The 26,199-nt window shown below is 39.7% G+C and overlaps 1 protein-coding gene across 2 annotated transcripts in view; it reads left to right on the top strand.

Annotated features, from left to right (window-relative positions):
* Positions 1 to 2,784: 2,784 nt before the first annotated feature.
* kirrel1a (kirre like nephrin family adhesion molecule 1a) overlaps positions 2,785 to 26,199 on the top strand; it is a 46,369-nt gene continuing 22,954 nt past the window's right edge. For both annotated transcript variants that reach the window (XM_084108907.1, XM_084108908.1), the window contains exon 1: positions 2,785 to 3,075. In XM_084108907.1, coding sequence (XP_083965033.1) covers positions 3,027 to 3,075 — 49 coding nt within the window. In that variant the 5' untranslated portion in view covers positions 2,785 to 3,026. The remainder of the gene's footprint in view (positions 3,076 to 26,199) is intronic.

The raw sequence follows: 26,199 nt of genomic DNA on the forward strand, positions 1-26,199 counted from the left end.
ATATGGACTGATTAATTTAATAAAAATCATTATCCAATCACTGTAAAATTACATGCACCAAATGTTTTGGTTGGTGTGCAAAAAATGCGAAGATTTGCTAAATAATAATAATAATAAAATTATCTCTATGTACACACAGGTTAACTTAATGGTAACAGGACTAACAGCGTTTAAAATGAGTTTAAGTGAAATTGCTTTTTAATATTATGGCCATGTTAATATATTAATATACTAATATTCTTCTTCTTCTTTTTCTTTTTCTTTTTCTTCTTCTTCTTCTTTCTAAAGCGCATTTCAATACAACCAAGGTTGCCCAAAGTGCTGTACATCAATAATAATAATAATTATTTATTTTTTACAATTTTTAAAAGTTTTTTACGGTATATATATACCGTAAAAAAACTTTTAAAAATTGTAAAAAATAATAATAATAAAAAAAACAATTCTATAAAAAAATATTCTAACACCCAATATTTCTTTTTTTTTTAATCCCAAAACACAATTCTCATAATGTAATGATATTCATTTTATTTGAAAGAATTGTAATACATTAAAAAAAACATGTGTTTCTTTGTGTGTTGTGTTTGTTGGTAAATACGAGATTTAAATTGAATTATTTTAATAGGCTCATTGAGCGATATTTAATATGCATTAAGTAGCCAAGTTCAAGCACCAGATCTGGGTTATTTTTATGGCCAAAATAATATCTTGCATTGAGGTTTGATTCTGGGTAGTAAATAGCCTATATAAGAAGTTTATAATGATAACATTATCATACAGTCCAATCTAATATAGGCTACCTAGTAATTTGGTCACTAGTCCAAATTCTGCCCAGTAGTTGAGATTCTGCCCAGCAGATGGCAGAGCAAACACAGATATGTACAGTATAGCCTACGTTCAGAAAACGTTAAGTCTGAAAGTGATCACGAAAATCATCTCAGGGTTTCATATTTGACAGTCCAGCGATCTTAAATATCATTTTAATGCCAAACTGCAATTGCATCCATAGACAAGTTTAAATTAATGCGTTCCTGTATTTTCCATATTATCCAGTGAGCTAATGCATATGCTGTCAACATTTTGCCCTTCTAAGTCCTTCTCCTTCCAACAGGGCTGAACGCACAGTGAAAAAATGCGAATCCAATCTCTAGGATACGATGTTGAAAAGAGAAGGTTTATTTCTTCGCCCCGCGGGGTCTGTTCTCTTTGTCGCTCTGGAGTTCTGAAGAGGGAGGGCAGCTCAACTGAACTGGGGTGGCCAAAGGGAAACAGTGATGGAGAATTCGACTCAGTGCCGAGAATCGGTTCTTTCGAACGTTCGTTTCAATGAACCGATTCAAAAAACAGTTCAGCGTAAAAAAAAACTCTTCAAAGTATCGAGGAAAAGAATGCTCTTTCTGTGATATAGACGATCTTTTTTGTAAATGGGTTTGTCAAAACTTTTTTATTTATTTTCGTGGATTCAGTATGAATTGGTCAAAAACTACTCTGAATGTTAACCTCGTGCATGCCTGTTCTATAGGCTACTTGTAGGTTTAATTGCATGCAGGCAATGGAAAAAAGGAAAAAATAGCTAAATGTTCCAATAAAGCTCCACGTTGGAAAATATTAATTAATATTAATTTATTATTTATTAATTATACACTAAAATTATTAATACAAATATTTGTACACGTTACAATAAAGCCATGAGTAGACACATTATTTATTTATTTTATCGATCAAGTTCTTATATAAAAGGGGCGTTTCCTCTGAGGAGGCAAGGTTGGCAGTGCCTCCTTAAAAAATAGGAGAAAATATTTCATATTACAAAAATAAAAACATAAATACTACAAAATGTGAGATTAAAAAGTGTAAAAGTCACTCGTTTTTTTTTTTTTAGTAACACTCTTGCCTCCTCTGAGCCCATTGATTTATAACCCTATTTTTTACAGTCTATGTTTATAACACACTTTAATGTGTGCGGTGGGTTTAGTGGGGGGTAATTGAGAATGAACGAGGGAAGATCACGTGAAAGGAGGCAATCAAGCTTGATGACTGATGATCCGAAAATGAGTTGACTAAAGAGCAGCTTATTGAATAAAATAAAATATACTGTTTAAATTCTTACTAGGCTACCTTTAGTTATTAAGTTATTAATATAATTTAAATAAATAGAACATTAAATACATTGTAGCCTACATGTTTATATTATGTTCAGTGTATATTACATGTTTATTTAACCAGGAAAATGTGATAACATTAAGTGTAACTAGGACATTAATTAACATTTTAATTATAAAAAAAAAAAAAAAAAAGACTGTGAGGAATTGCAGGCTAATATAGGCTAATATAGAGTAATATTATTCAGAGATGGTAACAGACGTTTCTACAATTGTCCTATGTGCTACAAAAACGTTCAACCTCTGTGGCACCAGTAGGCTATTTGCAAAAAAGGTTAACCTACAGAAACGACTGTCATTCGGTGAGTTATTAACCCGGATAGGACAAAGAACATAGAACCTCTTCTCCATAACGGTCTAAAAGTTAAATGGAAAAAAGCAAATTCAACTTTGAATGATGATTCTTTGATCCGAAATCTAAAAGGAAGTTTCTGATTCATGAGTCAGCGAGTTATTTGACTCGAAAACCGATAGGACAGAGACAGACCCCGTTCGACTTGTGAGCGAACCGGTTCATCAGAATCACTGAAAAGATTCGGTTCAAGAGAACGTTCATGAATTGGACATCACTGAAAAGAAACAGAAAGGGAGGGAGCAGCTGCTGACACGAGAGAGAGAGAGAGAGAGAGAGAGAGAGAGAGAGAGAGAGGAACAAGGAATGTGCCACTAATAAGAAACCGGAGCGTCGTTGAGGACGCAAGAGAGGAGGGCAAAAGAAGGAACGGCTGAAGAAAAACGACCAGAAATGCGTTAAAAAGTATCGAAGGGGGGACAAAAGGGGCAATACACAGCCAGCACGTGAATGGAAGGATTATAATCCACCGTTGGAGGGATTTTGACGCTCCCCATGAGGAGATTTGAACCATGCATGGACTGCTGCTGCTTCTGAGTTTGGCGTTGAGTTTCCACAGAGGTAAGAGACTCGGCTTAATGAACCGCGAGCTGAAAGTTGTGTATGTGTGAGAGTATATGAGAGAGAAATGGGAGAACGGGGGGGAGATGTAGATGTACTGTGGATCTTATAGCGTTCGTGTCCGTCCGGTCATCAAGGTGCAACGTGACCTTTGCGTTCCACGCGCAAAGTTAACGGTGATGTCGTTCGTTCGATCCCTCTATGACGTGATGACTGAAAACTCTGCCAGTGCGGAACACTGAAGAACGGCGGTCGCTCCCGTCAAACATGTTCTCGTCATGAGAATACAAAGTAGACGAGAGGTTTGAGGACGCGCGCACATGCACACGCACACGCGCACGCACGCAGGGGTTCTTTGACAGACTCCCGCATAAAGAAACGCACCACTTCGTTTTCTTTCCTCGGGCTCCTGTAGGTAATTCAGCACCTGCGCATCTTGTCTGACACTCACAGTCAAGCACGTTTCATCACAGAATTTTCCCTGCATATCGCATGGCCAATTAATGTTTTGCATTGTGCAAATCCAGGTGCGCCTGAATTAATGTATCCAGCGAGTTGCTAGGCGACAGCACAGAGCTCTACCTGTTAGATTACAGCATCTTTTCCCGTGATCGCGCCTATGCGGACACCCTCCCTATTGTCACACACTGTGCATGTGTGTGTGTGAGAGGGAGAGAGCAGGTACATAGCACTCCATCATAGGTGAGGGGCGTGTTTTTGTCCCAGGAAGGTAACGAATGATGTAACCCATTCTCATAAGGTCCAGAATCAAAGCAGAAACATGCATATTCATCGAGAAATACCTTTTGAAGACAGGTTCAGGTGCTTTGAACGTCAGCATGCGACAAGATCTGGGGAGATTTGTCTTCCAGGGATACAGACACGGCTTTGTTCTGCATCACACAATGTTTAAACCCATTATAAAATGAAGAAGAACGCAGAATGACTCACTAGAATGAATGAAAGGTACAATGTGGCATTACAGGTAGCAACGCAATAAAGGGATAGTTCAAACTGTAATGACTTTTCTAAGGTTAGCAGAGACAATAGTGATGACCTCACAACAATACAGCCATTGTCCTTCTAATAACTGTTCAATGATACTGTACGCAGTGTAGTAATATAGGTCAAGATTAAGCACACATTGTGAAGCATAGTAACCTGCTGAATAGACTGAAGTGAGAACGACTCCATCTGCACTTACTGTAACCGTGCACTCAATGTTCGTAATGCATTAGAAATTAGACCAAGTTGCAGATTCTGTCCAGGTAATATGTGGATAATTTAATTTTTTGTTACTCTAGCAGTGAGTTTTTCCCTGTGGTTTGTCAGGCACTCTTAAACGTCTGGTGTTTGTTATATTTGTGCGTATTGCGCACTCGTGTATAATGAAGAGGTCTATAATTTGTACAGTGAAAAGACGTTGTAATGTGAGTTTAAGCATCAGGCCCATTCCATCATAGCAGCCAGGAGCCTTTCAGAAGCAATACCTCAAATAAAACATTCAGCGGTCGCATGAATCACTCTGTGGCATGTCCTGTAATTTAACCTTTTACAAACAAAGAACTTTTTTAAGCTACATCATACTTTGATATTGTGTTTTTACTATGCAGGATTTCTACAAAACATTCTCTAGATTATTACAAATCTTTGTCTTTAAAGAATCCTAATGCACCACAGCATCATATCAACAAGGTGATCAAGTGCAGTGTCAGCATGATTTCCTGTTGTATCGGTATTTCTTATGGTTAAATTCCCCCTGTTATGCTTTTTTTGAATATTATCTTTCATGCAGTGTGTATTATAGCTGTTTGTGAATGTAAAAAGTCTGCAAAATTTTAATTATAGTAAAGTTATTGTCTCCTAAAAGAAAGAATCGATTCTGAACTGCTGAAACGAGTCATTAGCAATTCCAGTCTCACTTCCGGTTACAAACCTACATAACTAAGAAAAAAAAAATTGCATAATGCCCATGAACAATGTCTACTTTTCCCCACCCTCAAACACAGCTAGTTGTAGCTGAGACTGGAAGAGTTTGGTTCGTGTTGTTCATATCGAGAATACGCAGTTACCAGTGCTGTGAATCCACTTTGATGCACTTCAAAATGAAGACTCGGATTGATATGGAAAACTGACTCCATCGTTACTGTTCGTATCACTGTGTAAGATCCGGAGCTGAAGTTAAGATATGGTATTGGGCGTTTCGCTTCCGACACACACACTGTAAGCGGTAGACCAATCATCACAACAGACTGGACCATCTGATCAATCAGAGCAGAGTAGACCAATCACAACAGATTGGGCCGTCTGACCAATCAGAGCAGAGTAGACCAATCACAACAGACTGGGCCGTCTGACCAATCAGAGCAGAGTAGACCAGTCACAACAGACTGGGACATCTGACCAATCAGAGCAGAGTAGACCAATCACAACAGACTGGCGTCTGACCAATCAGAGCAGAGTAGACCAATCACAACAGACTGGGACATCTGACCAATCAGAGCAGAGTAGACCAATCTCAACAGCCTGGGCCGTCTGACCAATCAGAGCAGAGTAGACCAATCACAACAGACTGGGCCGTCTGACCAATCAGAGCAGAGTAGACCAATCACAACAGACTGGGCCATCTGACCAATCAGAGCAGAGTAGACCAATCACAACAGACTGGGCCGTCTGACTAATCAGAGCAGAGTAGACCAGTCACAACAGACTGGGCCATCTAACCAATCAGAGCAGAATTCAAACAAATTGTTTTTAGACTCTATGTAAAAAATAAAATGAGGTGATGTACAAATGTTACGTATATTATGAGCAAATTAAAGTGTTTTTTGAACTTGGATGCATGTAAACCTATTGTAGGAGACCTCCAAAACAAATTTAGGAACCTTTAAAATAGCATAATAGGGGTACTTTAAGATATATGTTGATACATCGCTTTACAACAAAATCTAAGGAGTTTTTTGTCAAGAAAAAATAAATAAAGCTACATTATTTTCTTCCACGCATTACCTTATACAGTAGAGCTGTGGAATAATAGGAAGAAGAAGATATTCAATTCCTGTTCATGGATATCTGTGTTCCTGCTGAGTTGAGTTCCATCTAATCAAACTCACCTGAACCAGATAATTACTGTGTTCCGGTTCACGTGTAAATCACAGGCAGGTGTGTATGAGCAGGGTTAGAACTGAAGGTGAACACACCTGCTCTGTGTGTAATGATAGCTCACAAAGCGTTTCATTTACTGTCCCCCATGTTGTTCCAAACCCATGTGCTGTTTTTGTCCATTGAACACTTAAGGAGGATTTGTAAAGAATCTTCATGCAACGGGATCTATCGAGCCCCAAAAACACCATAAATGTAGTTTGCGAGACTTGTGTGCTCTTCTCCACATTTTAGAGCCATATGATAGTTTTGTGTAAGAAACCTAAATTGGAGATTAGAAATTTTGGTTTCGTTCTTGCATATTCAACCAATGACTCGGTGTCAATGTGTCAGTGTTGTGATGCATTGATTCACCTTTTTTGTTTCTGAACACAAATTTCTTCTGCAGAGGGGAAGAGTATCGGCAAATAACTTTCAGCCTCATGCCTTCTCCGGAACATACAAGAAGATATTTTGAGATTTGATTATAACTTTTTTTTGTCCGTTCAGTGGAATTCATATTGGTTATCAGCATTCTTCAAACTATCCTCTTTTAGGTTTTGAACAACATGAGGGTGAGTAAATTATGACAGAATTTCCATTTTTGGATGAATTTAAAGAAAAGATCAGATTGAGGAATTGGTTTGTGGTCTTTACCTGTTTGTTATAGAAGTGTATTTATTTCTGGTGCATTTAATGTAATAATGGAAATCACTGTGTTTGGCCATTTTGAGAATCCTGGCATGAGCAATGCATTTTCTTTTTATGGTTTTGAAAATAAATAATGTACTTTTTACCTTTGAACCTTTAAGGCGAGACACTACAGGCACTACCGGTTTTTTCACGCATCTGTCAATTTTAAGATTTTGTGCATTTTGTTTTTTTCTGACTAGTTGAAAGAAAACATCCAAAATACACTTACGTTTTAAATCTTTTATAGCACTTTATCTATTTGCGTCTGTAGATTTCAATTACAGTACATAATTTATCTTTAAAGGCCATTTTCTCAAAATGAGTTTTTTTCTCAAGCACTGCACTAACTATATTCTGAAGGTTTCTACAGAGGGGTTTGTTTTTACATAATTTTCCTGATTTTATACAACATTTTATTCCTAAAAAAATAAATAAAAAATAATAATTCTGTCTGCTGACAGTTTTTTTCTGATTTATGGAGTGATAAAAAGATATCCAAATCCCCTCTGACTCTAATATGTCAAAAAAAATGAAATGGCTTAATCCAATGTTCAGATTTTTGTTCTAGAAATGTATGCAAATTAGTGAATATTTATTTAGATAATGCCTCATTTGCATATTTAAATGTAACATTTCAGAAAACTTGTAATACAATTTTTTTTTTTGCAAATCATGATGTAATCAATCAACTGGGGACCTATGGTGACATCTATTAGATAATGATTATTTTTTACAATGTTCACCTGGGGCGTCTTGCCTTAAAAATGGGCATCAAGAGCCTTGCGTTCCATTCGGTTGTTCTCCATTAGTTGTTTTTAAAGCTCCTGTGTGGACAGTGGACACCCCCTTAGAAATGCGTCACGTAAACCTGAAACCAACCTAATAATGTATGGCGTCCATTAAGTCAACGTGCAATTCAATTTCACCCTATATATTTTCTAAATGCAAGTTATTGATCTTATTGTGAATGATTCATCCATGCACGTTTCATTTTCTAAAATTAGTTTTGACCTTGTATTTTTCAATCAGGATGACGACAGACTTCTCTCTGGTGACGAATGCCGGGCTTGTCCAATCATTTAGTCCGCTTAAACCCTGCACCTACTTTTTTTTCCCCTCGATAATCTGTTTTACTTGAACATGCATCACGTTGCAGAGGAACAGATCTGTCCCTACTTCTGTTTCATCACGGCATTAAGACCGATTAGTCAATTAATCATTCAGGCGACCCAGTGGACTAGTGGATTTAGAAAATACGTAGTTTTAGTCTGGGAGGTGAGTCTGTACGAGAAGATGGCCCTGGGGACAGGTGGGTGAAGTTGAGGCACTGAATTGACAAAGATTTGAGTTTTCTTTTTGTTGTGGATGGGTGACGGGGGGACCAGAGGGGGGTGTGCTTTAGGCCAGAGGGAGAGAAAGGCATTATTACTCATGCTCGACTGCTCTCATAGAAGAGGCTGCTCACACCCTCTCTCTCTTTTCCAATGAATGTGAGGGGGGAAAAGTTCAAAGGCCCGGCTTAGACGAGGATCTTTGAACCCCCCTCGCCTCTTTTAGGGGCTCCCACATCCCATCTCATTGAAACGATTTTGAACATGCCATGTTTCCCTTCAGATGAACAGCCTTCCATTCATCCACATTGTGTGTGTTTTTTTGTCAGCGTTAGCCGTTACTTTGTCATGTTTAAAAGAATAGCTTAACCAAATATGAAAATTCCTCCATCATGTACTCTCACGTCATAATCTTTCTTCTGTAGAACGCTAAAGGGAAATTTTGAAGAATGCACCAGACATTTTTTCCACGTACAACCACAAAGAATCGCAACTGGAGCATTCAAGCTTCAAAAACCACCATGAAATATCATAAAAGTTGTCCATACGACTTGTGTGAGAGAAGTCTTTATCTAGTCAGTTCTTTTCAATTAATCAGTTGATCCGGTTCACAAAACTCGGCTGAATGTTAACAAATTGGAATGATTCAGATCTCGAGTTCAACTCATGCATTTAAAAAGTTAGATGTCAGTCGGAGTGCATGAGCCATATAGACTACTTTTATGATGCTTTTACAGTGTTTTTGCTTTCTTGTTAAAGTTTGAAAGCTCCGGTTCCCTGTCTGTATGGACAAAAGCCAACCCTAACATTCTTCAAAATATCACCTTCTGACTTTCACAAAATAAAGTCATGCGCGTTTGCAGCGACATGTTGTAATTAATGTCCGAATGTCTGAACTATCCCTTTAAAATGTGCCTGAGCTCCTGCATTGCACATCTCTTTCTTTCTTTTTCTTTCTTTCTTTCTTTCCAGAAATGGTTTTGTCGAGTGGCCCCTTGTTCTGGCCCTCGCTCTGCTTTTCATTCTTTTGTCGTTCCTCACTCCCTCAGTCTTCTCATTTTTCCCTTCTCCCTCTTTCCATCCCCCAGTTCGTTTTCCCCCTTCCCTCTTTCTAATAAGTTCCAGATGTGTTTCTTGCATTCCTGTAGTCAGAGGAGAGGGGGAGGGGTCACGAAATAGGAGAGGGAAACAGGGACAGATGAAAAAAAAAAAAAGAGAGGGAGAGAGAGAGAGAGAGATGGAGAAGCACATGAATTAAAAGAGAGCGCATGATGAAGAGGCCACTCTGTACTCTAGACCCTGATGAGATTCTCCTCTGTTGTGTGTGTGTGTGTGTGGGGGGAGTTTTTCAGACATCCCCTCCCCCACTGCAATGGAATGTGGCTGATGATGATGGTGATGTCATTTCTCGTTCTCTGAAGTTTTCAAATCAGGGAGGGCTGATCGACGTGTTCGGCCAATCAGCCGACTCGCAATAAAAGCCATTCACAGTTGGGGAGACAGCGAGGCGTTCTGCATCAAAAAGCATTATTACCGGTCACCCAGTGAGGTTGTGGACCAAAATGTAGAGCTGTTAAAATGCTAGCTGTTCCGGTGCTGACTCAATACAAAGATGCATTGTGAAGTCAATGGGAAACCAAAATGGACCCTTTGACTTTACTAACATATGTTGCTGGGCTTATTGAGGAGCAAGTTTACACTTTTTCAATAATGTTCAATAAATGCAACAATGAGCAATACTTTTACGTATTTTTTATACATTTTATACAAGGCTAATGTTATACATTTACTGTTGTTCATTGTTACCTCATGTTTTTTCATAATACATTAATAGGCCTATTGAACTTTAAAATGTTACATATGTTTGCGGTAGTGTAAATGTATAAATTAGCATTAATCTAGATTATTAAATGCTATAAAAGTCCCCCTGTGGTGAAAATCAGGCTTTTAATGTTGTTTATATGTCTATGTGGTGTTTTTAATGTCCTTAAAGACAAACCATGTGCAAATTCACAAGTCAACACCATTGCTGAGTATTTCTGTTCTTGAAACTGCAGTGAACCAAAGACAGTCTCAAAAACACGGTTTGAAATCTCTGGTGTTTCTGACGTCACAAACTACCTTGTAACCAATCGGGTCAACGTGTGATCATCATCAACGAATAGCTGGTGTGAGTGGAGGTGGGGCTAATTTGCATATTTATAGAACCGCGTGTACTAAATGAGGCAAGGGTGTAGAATTACGTTCAAGCTATTTTAAGGCAGGACAAAACATTTTTTGAAGGAAAAAACTTTTAAATATGTCATTTTGGTGATCAAAGATGAGTTTTAAGGGATAAAATGATTGACTACAGGGGGACTTTCGATCCAATCAATAGAGAGCAACGGTCAAGTGTGGGTATCTGCGGGTCGGAGTAATGTGCCGAAAGATCTTTACGAATTACTTCAGGGTGTAAAGTTTGTCGTTTGGTCCTATTTTCAAGTGCTATTTTGCTTTGAATCAAAATTTGTAATGTTGTGATTCACCCTCAAGGCCTGTTCACACCGGGACGAATTTCGCGCACGATATTCGCCGACGTTTAACGCCTCGTGACTAAACAAAGGGCGCCAATGTGAGTGTGCACACCGACGTGAAAAACGCCACGCGTAAAAGCGTCATTTTTTAAAAAACGCCTCGGGTTCGTTTTTTTGGTTTGACGCGCCGCGTCAAAAACTATCTGACCAATGAGATTGGCGCTTTTGCTCACGTGTCTGGAGCTTCTGAAGTTACAGTAAAACACAACTTGGGGGCGCTCAAACACAAAACGGTCTTGCCGAGCGCACATGTTACGGCGAAGAAGATATACGCCAAGTAGCGTCTACACTGCCTGGAAGAAATAAGACGAGGAAGATGCAAGGCAAGATGAATGTAGAGCTGCTGGTCTCGTTGGTGTTGGAACATAAAGAACTATATGACAAACGTGACAGCGACTACAAAAATCTTGATAAAAGAGAACTGTTATGGAGTGGTATTGCAGAGTATATACTGTTATGGAGTGGTATTGTATTTCTGTTTTACATTAAGCGCCATCTAATGTCAGGGAATGAATTTGCATGTTCACTCGGCTCATCGTCAGCGAAAATCGCTTGGGTGTGAACACAAAAAACGCTGACGAATAACGCGCGCCGATATTCGTCCCGGTGTGTACGGCCCTTAAGAGTTGGTTGGTTTGGTCCATGGCTTATAACTCTAACATTTTTAATTTTGGGGGGAAAAATACTTGTAGCCAAGTCCAATGTAACGCTCTATTGCCAATAGATAAAATAAAGTCCTGCCTTAATTTTTAGTTGAATATATAAAAAAAAAGTCTTGTAAATTTCCAGAAATTCCAGAACTTTCCATGGGAAGTTAAGCTTGGGAATTTGGGAAATATTCCAAGTTGGAAACTTAACGGGAATTAATGGGGTAATTTATATTTATAATTTATAATCGGGTCATTTTTTACTTCAATTCAATTTAAATGTCAATTCTTTCATTTAACAACAAAAAAGCATGAATGTTGAATAAAATAAACATATTCCATATGATCCCAAAAGGAAGTAGTTTGCTGTGTGCATGTGATTGAGGAATGTGCAGTGTAGAAATTCAGCTGAATTTGCATTAAATCTGGTTGTTTTATCCAAGATAATGCTGCAAGATGTTTTTAATTTTATACATTTAAGTTCCCTGTTATATGCTAACATGCAATTTTACACATGTTCATTTTATTCCCATTAATTCCCATATATTCTCATTAATTTCCATGGAAAGTTTCCAACATTGAAATTTCCCAGAACTTTGCAACCCTTCTCGTAAATGCATTTTATTTTTTATTTCGGAATAACACTGAAGTACAGTAAAATGGTTCATGAACGGCATTTTCATGTTGACTTGAAGCTATTGATGAATGCATTAAGAGCGTGTAAACATCAATCAGACATTATGACTCTTGGCTAGTTACTCATCAGCATAGCTCAGCTTTAGATCGGCATTGAAGGAGATTCCCACAGTTGAGTGCAGCGCTTGCTTTATAATGACAAGTCTTTTCCATTCTTTTGCATCAAAGTACGTCAAAGTCATAAAATAAAAGGCATATGATGAAACAGCTTCTGAGAGCGAGCTTAATGTCAGTTTGTGCGTGTTTCCTCATATGCATTCACACACACACACACAAACCACATCTGGCATTCTCAGCCTCTTGATATTTGTTTGGAAAGCCAAATATTTAGTGCACTGAAAGGACGTCTGTGAGGTATTAGGTAATACTTCAAGCCTCGGCCTATTGGAAGTGGACAGTCCTTCCAAGCATTAGCATAGCACTCTGCTGATGACCCTTGAGGTTGCCATGGTCACTGTATATAATATTATGTCAATGTTCCCACAGTAGCCATGGCAACAATACCCCTGAATGCGATTCACGCAAATAAATAATGTTAAAATCTAGCTCGATAAATCCTGCAGAAAATGAGAAGCTGTGGCCGGGAAAGGAGTGAAAAGGGTTGGGGGGGGGAAGAGTAGAAACCAGCGAGAAATAATTTTCCTTCCCTTTTATTTCAAATAGATCGGTTTCTATAGCAACTCTGGGCTGCACGGATCGAGGGACAAAGAACGAGAAGGAGAGGAACGAGGGATGGAGGGGGAGAAAAGGATGAGGAGAGAGAGAGAGAGGTGTGAAGAGGAAGATGAGAATGAGAGAGTGACACAGGGAAAGAGGTGTTTCTCCTCACTGTCAGGAATGGCAAGGGCGAATCTAGAGAAGCAAAGCGGGAAGATGATGAAGGGAAAGCGTCGGATGAGGCTGCGGACAAATAAGAGACGACAGGAGGAAATGTTGACGACGGAGAGGGACACTATATATACACTGTTAGCTAGTAACTGTACAAACAGGGTGCCTGAGTGATTTAGGTTATTCTCGACCAATGAACATTAGGAAAGGAATATTAATTGTTTAAAAAAGCAAACCACATGTAGGCCTACACGCATACACATTTGTCTCATTTGTAATCTCAAAAACATTGGGTAATTGTTAGGGATGCACCGATAGGAATTTTGGCCGATACTGATACAGATGTAACTTTTGTCGTTAAAAATATGAAAAAAATAAAAGATTTATAAAATATAAAAAATTAAAGATTTGTTTTGATCATGTTTTAAATTAGCAAAGTTCAAAAACGCATGTATACTAGCTAGTTTATTGCTGCATCATCAAATCATCTACACTTAACACTGATTGGATCCATTTAAAATGTAACCGGCCAACATAAATGCATGAACAGAACAAAGATGCATATGAAATAAACAGTGCTTTTCACGTGGCTCTAACAGTAGTTTTCAGCCACAGAAATTGAAATCAAATGTAACATAACACTGTTGTATAAGATAAATATAATCCCTATTAAACTTCCAACACATTTGCGATCGCACGTACTCTGTGAACAGGGAGTGGCGGTGCTGAGCGCGCATTTTACAAAATAAGACTCTGTTGTGCAACAAATCCTCCGCCATGGTCTTGTCATTCATCTCGCCTAACTCTCGTCACGCGATCAGTGACCTGGGATTCCTTCTGTAGCTCGTGCTGAGCAGAGCAGATGTTTAGAATAGCCTACAATTGAAGCGACCCTTATCCAACTGAATTAAATAAAAAATCTCTATAAATTATCTCTATAAAAAAAGCAATTCTATGCTAATTTCATCCTCACGCTTCGTCATGGCGATATCACGAGACAGCTTTTCACCTCAACGAGAAATCTCGTCACATTTTAATCTCGCGAGATCTCGTGGCGCTGTCTAAAACGTAGCTTTCCCGCCGAACGTTTCGGATGTGAAACTAATCTCACAGTGGGTACCAAATTGAGTTCTTTTTCACATCTTCTTGCGCTTGAATATTTAAATTGGCAAGGCTTAAAAGCACGTGCAAAGGATAAACTTTTGTGAAGATGCAGCACTGGCCCGATCGGGACAGTGACAGTTTCGTCAATTGTTGGATTATGACGTAAAAACGTTGGATTATGCAACATACATTATGCAATTCAGTGCCTTAACGCAGTTAATTAATCAAAATAATCAGTATTAGCCTTTTTCATGCTATAGCTGATATGCAGATGGTTTTAAATTCATCAAAAATGCATACATCAGTGCATCTCAAGGAATTGTTTAACAGGACATTTTTAACTGTTTAAATGTTAAAAAAGCACCAGGAGGTATACACACACATAAGCGAACCACAAACATGCATGCATACTCACACATGCACATTCCTGCAAACGAGGAAAAAACTTTTTGGGGTAGTTTTTTTGCATACGTCAGCTGTTGCTATGGTGACGCTACACTATGAGCCAGTGAAAGTGCCCGATTGGTTGGAGTAGCAGGGGATGAAAAAAGGCATTGAGAGAGGGGTTACGACAGAGGATGCATTAAAAAATGGACAGACGTAAGGATTACGACAGCTTTATGTACACTAATAAATAATATGATGCTAATTTATCAATGGCAGCCACACACAGCGGTTTAACGATGTATGAAATCAGAAATGGACAATAAAATGATTCGAGCATGGAAAGCATTAGAAGTGGCTGTCTGTTCTGTGTCGAGGTGTCAAATGCACTCGGAGTCGCTGTTTTCCCCCGTTGCTCCAGCACAGGCACCTTGACCGCAGCAGGTGACGTATTCCTGGTCCAGACACACTCCTTTGTTGTCTGAGAGTGGCTCGCGCATGAAGTCACAGAAGTGTCTGGTCCGTTGCGCTGCATGCGCACGGAGGAGAACAGCTCGGCTTTTTTTTTTTTTTTTTCAGTGCTGATTTTGCTGGTAGTATCTAGGATTTTTACCTCGAAGGGTCCGTTTTGATTAAAGAGTGCCGAGGAAGGTAATGGGGACAGTCTTTTTTTGTCTTCGATTCTCATACGTAATCTCAAAAAACATTACGTAATTGTTTGACTGGTACAAAAAGAATGAAATGCGGGATGAACCAATAAAATGTGATGGGACACTGAAGATGCTGTTTCCAGATCAGATGCTCCAAAATTTATTTGTTTTTGCGTAATAAGTGCAAATTAAAACTATGTTTTTTTTTACTTACTTTTGTCTGTACAATATAATAAATAAACCTGCAAAAAACTATTTTAGTGTTTTTGTCTTGTTTTCCAGTACAAATATCTAAATATTCTTTAATCAAGATACAAGCAATAAATCTATCTATCTATCCATCCATCCATCCATCCATCTATATATATATAGTGATATATTAAAAAAAACATTAAGTGAGTTTAAGCTTAAAACTAAGGTGTACTGTGTAGTTTTTAGCGGTATCTAGTGGTGAGGTTGCGAATTGCAAACAACAGAAGTTACGGTGGCCGACAGGAAAAGATGTCGTCGTCTGAGACAGCAGAGAGTTGCCAGTTAAACAATGAGGTTTCTTTACAAAGATAAATTAAAAAAATTAGGTTTACTTAATTATTCAGTAAAACGATATGTTTGCAAATATTATTGTTACTTGTTCATCATTGTGTCCGTGTTTTATTCGCTGACTTTAGCTAGATTATTTGCACGAAGAACAAAATAGTGACGAAACGCGTTTATCCGTTTAGGGCTACTGTATAAAAATGGTGGCGCAAAATGGCCCAATGTAAGGGGACCCGCGGTGTACAGTATGTAGAAATGGCTCATTTTAAGGTAATAAAAACGTAACAGTTCATTATGTAAGGTACACCACTGAAAACATAGTTATGTATGATATTTCATTCACTTTGCTTCTTAAGGTACCGTATCTTGATTTAGGTTTAGGTATTGGAAAACAAGACAATACTAATCAATAAAATCTTTCAATATGTCATCTGCAGAGTTCTCTCTGGTTAATGGGAAAGGGGGCAGGGCTTATCCATTTTTATCTCTGTTCATGAAGGGGGTTATATTTAAATGACATCATCTCAGTCTTTGTTGCGCATTTGAATATTTTCATACTATAACGCGCACGCATCTGAAGGCGTTTCATTGGATCCGGTTATCTTGGAGTGAAAACTGATAATCTTTATGATTTATGTTTGTTGACAGAAGTGAATTTTCTGGTGTGCTGGGTTTGTGATTCGGTGATCCCTTGATGAGAGGCTGTTCTCTCAGGTCGGTCAAGTGGTTCCTGACACGAGTGTGGTGTGTAAGTGTGGTCGGAGTGAGTGTGTGAGTGTGACCACGTCTTTGTGCGGTCAGGATGTTGGCAGTGTGGCATGGACTACTGCTGGTACCCAGGGATCAGTGACTCAAGAAAATCAGGACACTCTAAATTTGTCGCTGCAGCATAACCCACATAATGAAAACTATACAAGCCCTCTCTCGCTCTCTCTCAGGTCCTCTCTCATTAGATGTCTTTTACTCCCAATCCAGCCATGTCTCTCTCTCTCTCTCTCTCTCTCTCTCTCTCTCTCTCTCTCTCTCTCTCTCTCTCTCTCTCTGTGTGTTTGTTTTTCTGTCCTCATCCCCCCTGTGTCTTTCTCTCTTCCCCTTTTCCTCTTTCTCCTCTGTCACCCTTTCTTTTTTCTGGTTAATTCATAAATAACAAGCATGTAGTGGGACCTTATAGGAGAGAGCGGGGCTAATTGTCACATGGGAAGTTGTCACAAGGGTTATAGGTCAAAAGTTGTAATGCAAAAGTTGTAACATCTCCACTATGGGTATGTTTTCACAAAAGGTCAAGCTGAAACTTTTTTCCTTGGACAATAATAAAGAGGCCATTCTGAGAAATATTCTTTGGTAAAAATAAAAAGTGTGGCAATTTTGATCAGTCTCCTTTTATTTACAGAGACAAACAAAAATGTCATAATCAGAAGATTTCACATTACTTTACACAATGTATTGAATCATTGTTGAGAAATAGAAATTCAGATTCAAATAGATTTTATTAAACTGTAAAGTAATAGTTTGCCCCAAAATTAAAAATCTGTCATCATTTACTCACCCTCACTTTCTTCTGCGGAATACAAAAGATATTTTGAAAAATGTCTGTGTTTTTTTATGTGAATAAAAAGGCTAAATTCAATCTGTTCATCATATAAATCAATCGTGTCTCTTCAGAAATTGTGGACTAAACCGCTCAATTCATATGGATTCATTTTAGGATCGCTTTATGAACTTTTTGAAGCGTCAAAGCGGTAGTTGCGTAGCTGTCAATGGAGGAACAGAAATCTCTCAGACTCCATTAAAAAAGATCTTCAATTATGTTTCGAAAATGAACGAAAGTCTTATGGGTTTGGAACGACGTGAGGGTGAATAATTAATGACAGAATTTTCATTTTTGTGTGAACTATCCCTTTAAGTAGGCCAGATTCTGTTTATGAGAAACATTTTGTAAGCTTTATATTCTAATCGCTGAACATTCAGACACATTTTTGGCAGAGGTTGCGTTATTCAGCCTGAGGGTGGCGCTCTAATAATGTTGATTGACAGACTCTAGTACACACTCACACAGAACTCTATCTTAGAATTGCTTTAATGTAGTAATTATTGCCTCCAAATGTTGTTTTAATTTAGAATATTACGAGCCAACTAGTTACTGACCTGATGCAGACTAATATACACATAGCTGAATCGGATTGACATCGATTTGGTCTGGAGCGAGGTTTAGGAAACGTGAAAATAAGCGGGCAGTCTGAAATAATCTGCCCAAATAGACCTTATTCAGAGCAGCGCCATGACAGGTATGAAAGGGAGTCTGTGAGGGATAAATTTACCGTGTTTTCAATGGCACCCGCTGTATAAAGCTCCTAGATCACTTATAATTTTGTTTTGTTTGGATTTTTTTGTCCACTGAAATTCCTTGGAAATATACTACTGTTTCGTCAGAACAATCCAAAAACACATTAAATAACAAACAGTTCAACCCACTGAAGAGATGTATGTCTATCCCTCACCGCCTCGCTTTCATTCCCGTTAAAGATCATAGATGCCGCTGCTGTGAATAAAGTCTATGACCCTCAGTTAGAGCGCGCTGCAGTTCCATTTTTCACCACAGATTGTCATTGGAAAACTGTGGGGCGCTGTAGAGCTGGGGAGGCTCAGGCACACGCTGCCCAGCTAAGGATCATAAATACATGCCATGCGCTAAATTTGTATATAGCCTATCCTGCGCACTTTACGACCTAAAATAGTCTAGAAAATCAGAATGATAGACAGTTTGAGTGACATTAAACAAGTACAAATTAACCATGAGGAATATCACTTGAAAAAAGCCTCCTGAATCAGTTCTCGTTTTGGATCTGACAGCTCCTATAGGCTCCAGTGGCCTCATGGGATAGCAAGTGTCCCAGCGGATATTGAGTCCGCATACTGTTCATGTGCTGTTTGATGAATGCTACTTTTTGCATACTGTACACTGGTCTCCCATTTTATGCATGTATTAGATGAACGTACATTTATATGTGCACAAAACATTTTAGGTGCATGGAGGAGGACAATTTCAGCGGAATAATCTTCTATAGAAAGGAGTCATAATACACTGCTGCTTTACACGACAGTAAAGTGCATTGTCACATTGGGTTGCATGACCTCCCTGTGATGTAATAATGTTAATGGATATGGATTTTAGCGAAGGCCAAATACTGCCCCGTTGTATAATAACAACAACTATAGTAACTTGAAATTATATTTTCCGTAGGACATGTGATGGAACAACAATGCTAAAATGTTGTGGGTGGTTAGTTACCACAGAGTGATTATGCAGTTGCTTAATTTTTTGCTAGGTGGTTGCTTTACTGGCTCAAGTCATAAGAGTCCACCCCTAATATTCTGGACCCTTGAGATGGCTCGAGTCACTCTTTCTTGATTTATGATCTATTGTAAATCGTAAATCTAGTCACTTTTGTGAGTGAAGATGTCGTTATTTACTCACCCTTGTGATATTGTGAACGTGAAAGTGGGAGCATTATCGTTTTGGACCCCATTGACCTTCATTAAATGGACTGGAACAGTAGAAATATTCTTTAAAATATCATAATTTGTGTCCAGAACGGTGATATTTTAGTACTATTTATACACTATTATAGCATTTATTAATATTTTGAATTAGCTTTTATTTTAATAGCTTCAGTTTCATATATACAAACTTTTATGTTAGATGTGATTAATCGTTTTGTCAGCATTATTTTTTATATAGTTTTAGTTTAATAGTTTTGTTTTAGTTAACAATAACAACACTGTACAGAAAAAAAAGAAAGTCGTAAAGGTTTGGAATGGCATGAGGGCAAGCAAAAGATGATGAAATTTTCAGTTTTTGTTGAACTATCCCTGTAAGTATGAGATTTATGTGATATTAAATGGCTATCAGAAAAAAAGGAGTTTGGTATGTCAGAGCAACATATTAACTGCATTATCCTACCGAATATGATGTTTTTAATGGTCATTATAGAGCATTGTTTCCCCTTGTTGACTTCATTCAATTTCACCCAAAGTGATCACGGATGTTGCACGGGAAGGAGAGCAAACAGACATGGAGAGAAAGAGTGAGGGATAGGGTCATGGGGGGGATGAGTGGGCATATGCCAGTTGTTAAGAAACTGAGAGAGATGGGGACCTACAGAGGAATGCTGGAGGGATGAGAGACGAGAGAGAGGGAGCGAGAGAACAAGAGAGGGCTAGAGGGCTGATATTTAATGTGATAAATGGATTGTGACAGCGTGTCTCCAAACCCCCTCCAACCAGAGAGGAAGACCACAGAAATAGAAGGCAGGGCTGAGAGGAAAATGGATTTAAACAAGAAGGATAGAAAACTGTGCAAAAATGACAAACCGGATCAAAAGTAACGAATGTTCTTGCTAATTTTACTCTGAACTAGATGATGCTATTACTAGGAAATCCTAGTAGAAAAAGTTAAAGGGAAATTAATTTCTGTCATTTACTCACCAGCATGTCATTTCAAACCTGTACGACTTTCTTTCTTTAGTGAGACAAATTCTGAAGGAATTGATCTTTTCCATGCAGTATTAGTGAATGAGATTTGAAGCTTTCAAGCTTCCTAAGGGAAATAAAAGTGGTCCATGTGACATGATGTTTGAAGCAGGGTTATTTTAGCCATCATTTAAATACTATTATGGTGTTTTCTATTTTTAATGCTTCTATTTAGCTTTAATTTATTATTTTTTATTTTATTACTTATTTTGCCAAAGCAACATTTCTAATTCTTTAATTTTATTTTACGTTTTTGATTTAATATTAATATTTTGTTTTATTTCAGCTTTATTTCAGGTATCAAACTATTTTTAATAGGTTTAGTTTTAGCTAACAATAACAACACTGGTTAATCTTCTAATAATATACACAGCAGTATCCCCTAATTTCTCAGAGAGTCTGAAAACGGTTTGTTCGAAGATTCAGTCTCTTTAAATCCCTCCTTTCCAAAAGTCTACTCTGCTCTGATTGGTCAGATGGCCCAGTGTGTTGTGATTGGTCTACTCTGCTCTGATTGGTCGGATGGCCCAGTGTGTTGTGATTGGTCTACTCTGCTCTGATTGGTCAGATGGCCCAGTGTGTTGTGATTGGTCTACTCTGCTCTGATTGGTCAGATGGTCCATGCCTGTTGTGATTGGTCTACCGCTTTCAGCGTGTGTTGGAACCAAAATGTCCATTACCATATCTGAATTTCAACTTCGGAGGCTTACACAGCGCTTGATACACAGTAATATTAACAGTAACGATGGCCTCTGTTTTTCCATATAAATTCCAGCGTGAGTCCTCGTCCTTTTGAAGTGCATCAAAGTGGATTCTCTGAGCTGAAAACAGCGTCTTCTTGACATGAACAACACGAACCAAACTCTTCCAGGCTCAGCTACAACTAAAGTGTCTGAGGGTCAAAGTTGACATTGTTCACAGGCAACCAATGAAAACCATAAACTGGCATTATGCAAATGTGTTACATAGGTTTGTAACAAACAGCTATATTACACACTGCATGAAAGGTAATATTCGAAAAAGCATAATAGGGGCATTTTAAGTCCTTTTATTCACTGAAAATCTTGACACCCACCCTTGTGATTCATAAATAATATTGAGTTTTTGAGTCTAGAGTCCTGAATCAGTTGATCCGGACAACTTTTATGAAACTTTTCTGATTTACTTTGTGCTTTAGTGTCATTTTTTTATCTTAAAAAAATTCAAAATGAAACCCAAAAACACGCACACGTTTGGGTGAACTATCCCTTAAGTCTCCATTCCTTATACTGTAGTATATGGAAAAGAGAAAACTAGTACACTTCACAATTTCTCCTTTTGTGTTCTGCAGAAGAAAGAATGTCATGCAGGTTTGCGACAATGTGAGGGTGGATAAAAATCATGACAGGACTTCCATTTTTGAAAGGAAGAGAAAAAGTGAACAAGGAAGGTTGCAAACTGCCTTCTGGTGGACCTGGAAAAAGAAAGAAAGAAAGAAAGAAAGAAAGAAAGAAAGAAAGAAAGAAAGAGAGAAAGAAAGAAACTACTGAGTGAAGAAAAGAAGAATGCGGGGAAAATATGAGTTGCCCTTTCTTAATTTACAACATTCTTGATTTCAGTCCAATTAAAGATCCACAATTCAGGCTCTGAATGAAAGCTTTCATTGTAAGTCAGTTCTTCAAGCTGGAGACTCGGGCTTGTCTGGAGTATCAAATATCCTCCTGTGTGTCAGAGAAAGAGAGCGACTCTGGTGGATACCATGTTTTGCGGGTGAAGAAATGTGTCTGGAATTTGGTATCAAGGGACACGTTCCTTCTTCCAAAAACCCACATTGACTTACTCTGAAGATTGATTGTAAGAGTGAAATTGCTCAGTAGATGCAGGCGTAATGCTGCGTTTCAGTCATTGAGATTGTTCCTTGTTTTAGTCAGTCATATAAACTTTACTTAATGTCAGGTTTTATAAATTTAATAATTTCCGTCATTAATTTCTTACCCTAATATCATTACAAACCCCTCAGACTTTCAGACCCCCTATTTCACAAGGCTTAAGTCTAAACTAAAATGCATGTTTGAGTTGTCTAAACTGAAAGCAACTTGCACTGATATATCCTAAAAAGATGCACACCAGTAATGTTTTTTTTTTCTAAGGCACATTTACAAAAGCTACATAAATGTCCTAATATTGAACTAAGGCCTAATCTGTCAGGATTCCATCACCATCTCCTTCCACTCATTCCCTCACTCCGCCCACTCAGTCATTCACACGCTCATTGTCACCTGATTACTAATCACCGTCACCTGGACCTCATCATCAGTTCACCCATATATACCTGCTACAAACATTCAGTCATTGTCTGATCTCGTCTACACATGACACAGACTCTCTGCCATACTTACCTGTATACCTACCTTCGATCCCGATCTTCTCAGCCAGTCACCATTCCGTCTTCTAAGGAACTCCTTCATCATCATCTGCAAGAGAAAGAGAGAGAGAGACTTGGTTACACTTCAGTTAAGCTATCATCTGAAATTCAACTTACTGTTTACTCACCTGTTTCGCTGTATGCCAAACCTGACAGAAGATCAGACCACCATGCAGAATCCTTCGGAATCCACAGCGAATTCACCTGTCAATCCGATTGCCATTCATCAACACACCTCTTCAGCTTCACTTCCTCAAGCGCCCGTTGCTTCGTTCACTGCCTCAGCGTGTCCCATGGCCTGACCAGCGACATTCTCCGGTGAGGCGGAGGACTGCAGTGGGTTTCTACTTCAGGTATCTTTGTATTTCTCCATGCAAGAACATCAATTCATCAACGATTCAGCTCGTGTTGCTTTCATCATTTCACTTCTGTCTGGGCAAGCACTTCAGTGGGCACAGTCTCTGTGGAATTCGGATTCGTCAAAAAGTCGTCAAATCCCTCTCCGGTTTCATACAACACTTCAAAGAAGTTTTCGGTCAAACAGCTGCCGATCTATCAGTACATGATCAACTCTACAATCTTCGTCAAGGTCAATCTTCTGTGAGTACTTTCTCTTTACGATTCCGCACTTTAGCGGCATCCAGTGGTTGGAATGAGGCAGCATTGATCACAGCTTTTCGTCATGGTTTGAACCCTAACATTCTTCAGTTGATGGTGGTTTACGACGACAGTCTGGGAATTGAGAAATTAATTCAAAAATCCATTCGAGTTTCGCAAAGACTATCAGCCTGTGATTCTCCGACTCCCACTGTATGTCCTCCGCCCACGGTTCCATCAGTCACTCCTCCAGCACCAGAGCCTATGGATCTCGGCTCCGCCCATCTTCCAGCTTCAGAGCGTCAACGACGAATTCTTCGTAAACTCTGTCTCTATTGTGCATCTGATAATCATCTTCTCAGCTCTTGGCCTGTTCGACCTCCATGCCCAGCGGTAAGCACAATTCAAGTCTCACCTAAAATTGAAGCTTTAAATCGCTCCACTGTGCATGTATTAACGTCTCGTATTTGTGTCTCAGCGCAAGCCCTTATTGACTCTGGTTCGGTGGGGAATTTCATCTCCACACAGCTTCTCCAAAAATTGAACATCCGTAAACATCGCAATTCTCAAGACCTCCATGTACAAACCATCCAGGGAAAACCGCTGGGTCGAGGTCGAATTCGTCACTGTTCACCTACTCTGACGCTGCATGTTGGTTGTCTTCCTTCAGAGGAGATTTCTTTTATAGTGCTGGAGGAGTCCACCGCTGAGCTCATCCTGGGACGCCCCTGGTTAGTTCAACATCAGCCGACGCTCCACTGGAAATCTGGTGAAGTATTATGTTGGGCTGAGTGCTGCCATTTGTCCTGTCTATCATCCATCAAGAAAATCCCTTCATCATCGATGCCTCAGAAGAGGTCCAAAGTTCCTGTTTGTTCCACCTCGGTTGAGAGCCCTGAAGTAGAGATTCCAGTGGAGTACCAGGCGTACCAGGATGTGTTCAGCAAGAAACTGGCTACTAAACTACCACCTCATCGGCCATGGGACTGCGCAATCGACTTGCTACCTGGAGCCACTCTACCTAAAGGTCGTATCTATCGACTGTCCATCCCGGAGCAGAAGGCCATGGAGGAGTATGTGGAGGAGGCTTTACAACAACAGTTCATCCGCACATCGACCTCCCCTGCCGCTTCAAGTTTCTTCTTTGTGGGTAAGAAGGACGGAGGCTTGAGGCCCTGCATCGATTATCGTCATCTCAACTCTCAAACCGTCAAATTCAGTTATCCCCTTCCTCTGGTCCCAGCTGCCTTGGAGCAGGTGCGTGGGGCTCGCATATTTTCGAAACTGGACCTTCGGAGTGCATACAACTTGATCCGTATACGGCATGGAGATGAGTGGAAGACAGCGTTCGTCACCCCATCTGGCCATTATGAATATCAAGTTATGCCCTTCGGGCTGTCCAACGCTCCAGCGGTCTTCCAAGGGTACATGAACGAAGTGTTCCGTGAGTACCTCAACCGCTTTGTGATTGTCTACATTGACGATATCCTCATCTATTCATCTTCAATTGCTGAACACCATCGTCATGTCATTCAAGTACTAGAGAAACTGAGAGAACACAAGCTTTACCTGAAATTGGAGAAGTGTGAGTTCTATATCACCTCTGTTCAGTTCCTGGGTTACTTCATAGATCAGCATGGTATCCAGATGGACCAGAGGAAGGTGGAAACAATCCAAGACTGGCCATTACCCACATCTGTCAAAGAACTTCAAAGATTCCTCGGTTTTGCAAACTTCTACAGAAGATTCATCAAGAACTACAGTCTCATCAATGCTCCTCTCACATCTTCATTAAAGAATCGACCCAAGTCTCTGTCCTTGAATCCCACAGCTATCCAAGCCTTCCATCGCCTCAAAGAAGTCTTCACGACAGCACCAATCCTCATCCATCCCAATCCAGAACTTCCTTTCATCGTTGAGGTCGATGCATCTTCCACTGGGGTTGGAGCGGTGCTGTCACAGCGGCAGGGTGAGCCTCCCAGACTCCATCCATGTGCCTTCTTTTCCAAAAAGCTGTCCCCGGTGGAGCAAAACTACGACATCGGCAACCGGGAACTGCTAGCCATAAAACTGGCTTTAGAAGAATGGAGACATTGGCTGGAGGGAGCAAATCACCAGTTCGAAGTAATTACAGATCATCGCAACTTGGAATATCTTCGAGAAGCTGGGCACTCTTCTTCACTCGATTCAACTTCGTTGTTACTTACCGCCCAGGCAGTAAGAATTGCAAGGCAGACGCTCTTTCCAGACTCCATCATTCATCTTCAGAGGACCTCAGTACTGAAACCGTCCTCCCTCCAGCCTGAATCCTCAGTCCCATTCTCTGGGACATCGACCAGCAAATCTCTCAGGAAAATTCTCACCATCCTGCTCCGCCGGGAGGTCCAGAAGGGCGTACTTTCGTACCTCAACATCTTCGTACTCCCCTTCTGGACTCTGCTCACACAGTTCCGGGCTCTGGACATCCAGGTAGCAAGCGTACCCTCTCGCTCCTCAGTCAGCGGTACTGGTGGCCATCCATCTCCGAAGATGTCTCCAGGTTCGTCCGTGGCTGCTCAGTCTGCGCCATCACCAACACTCCCAGGAAACTACCTGAGGATAAACTTGTGCCACTACCTATACCCAGACGCCCTTGGTCACACATCGGAGTGGACTTCATGACTGACCTTCCTAGATCCGGTGGATTTACCTGTGTGCTCGTCGTTGTGGATAGATTTTCCAAAGGCTGCAAGCTGATACCTTTACCTGGTTTACCCACGGCTTTAGAAACAGCTGAAGCATTGTTTCATCATGTATTCAGAAATTTCGGCATTCCAGAAGACCTCGTTTCGGACAGGGGACCCCAATTCAAGCTCCTCGGGGTCACTGTCAGCCTCTCTTCAGGATATCATCCGCAGACCAACGGCCAGACTGAGCGGAAGATTCAGGAGATAGGACGTTATCTGCAAACTTATTGCCACCAGTACCAAGACAGCTGGAACCGATACCTCCCCTGGGCGGAATACGCTC

The sequence above is a fragment of the Abramis brama genome, assembly GCF_963993115.1.
Source record: "Abramis brama genome assembly, chromosome: 3".
NCBI classification, from domain to species: Eukaryota; Metazoa; Chordata; class Actinopteri; order Cypriniformes; family Leuciscidae; genus Abramis; species Abramis brama.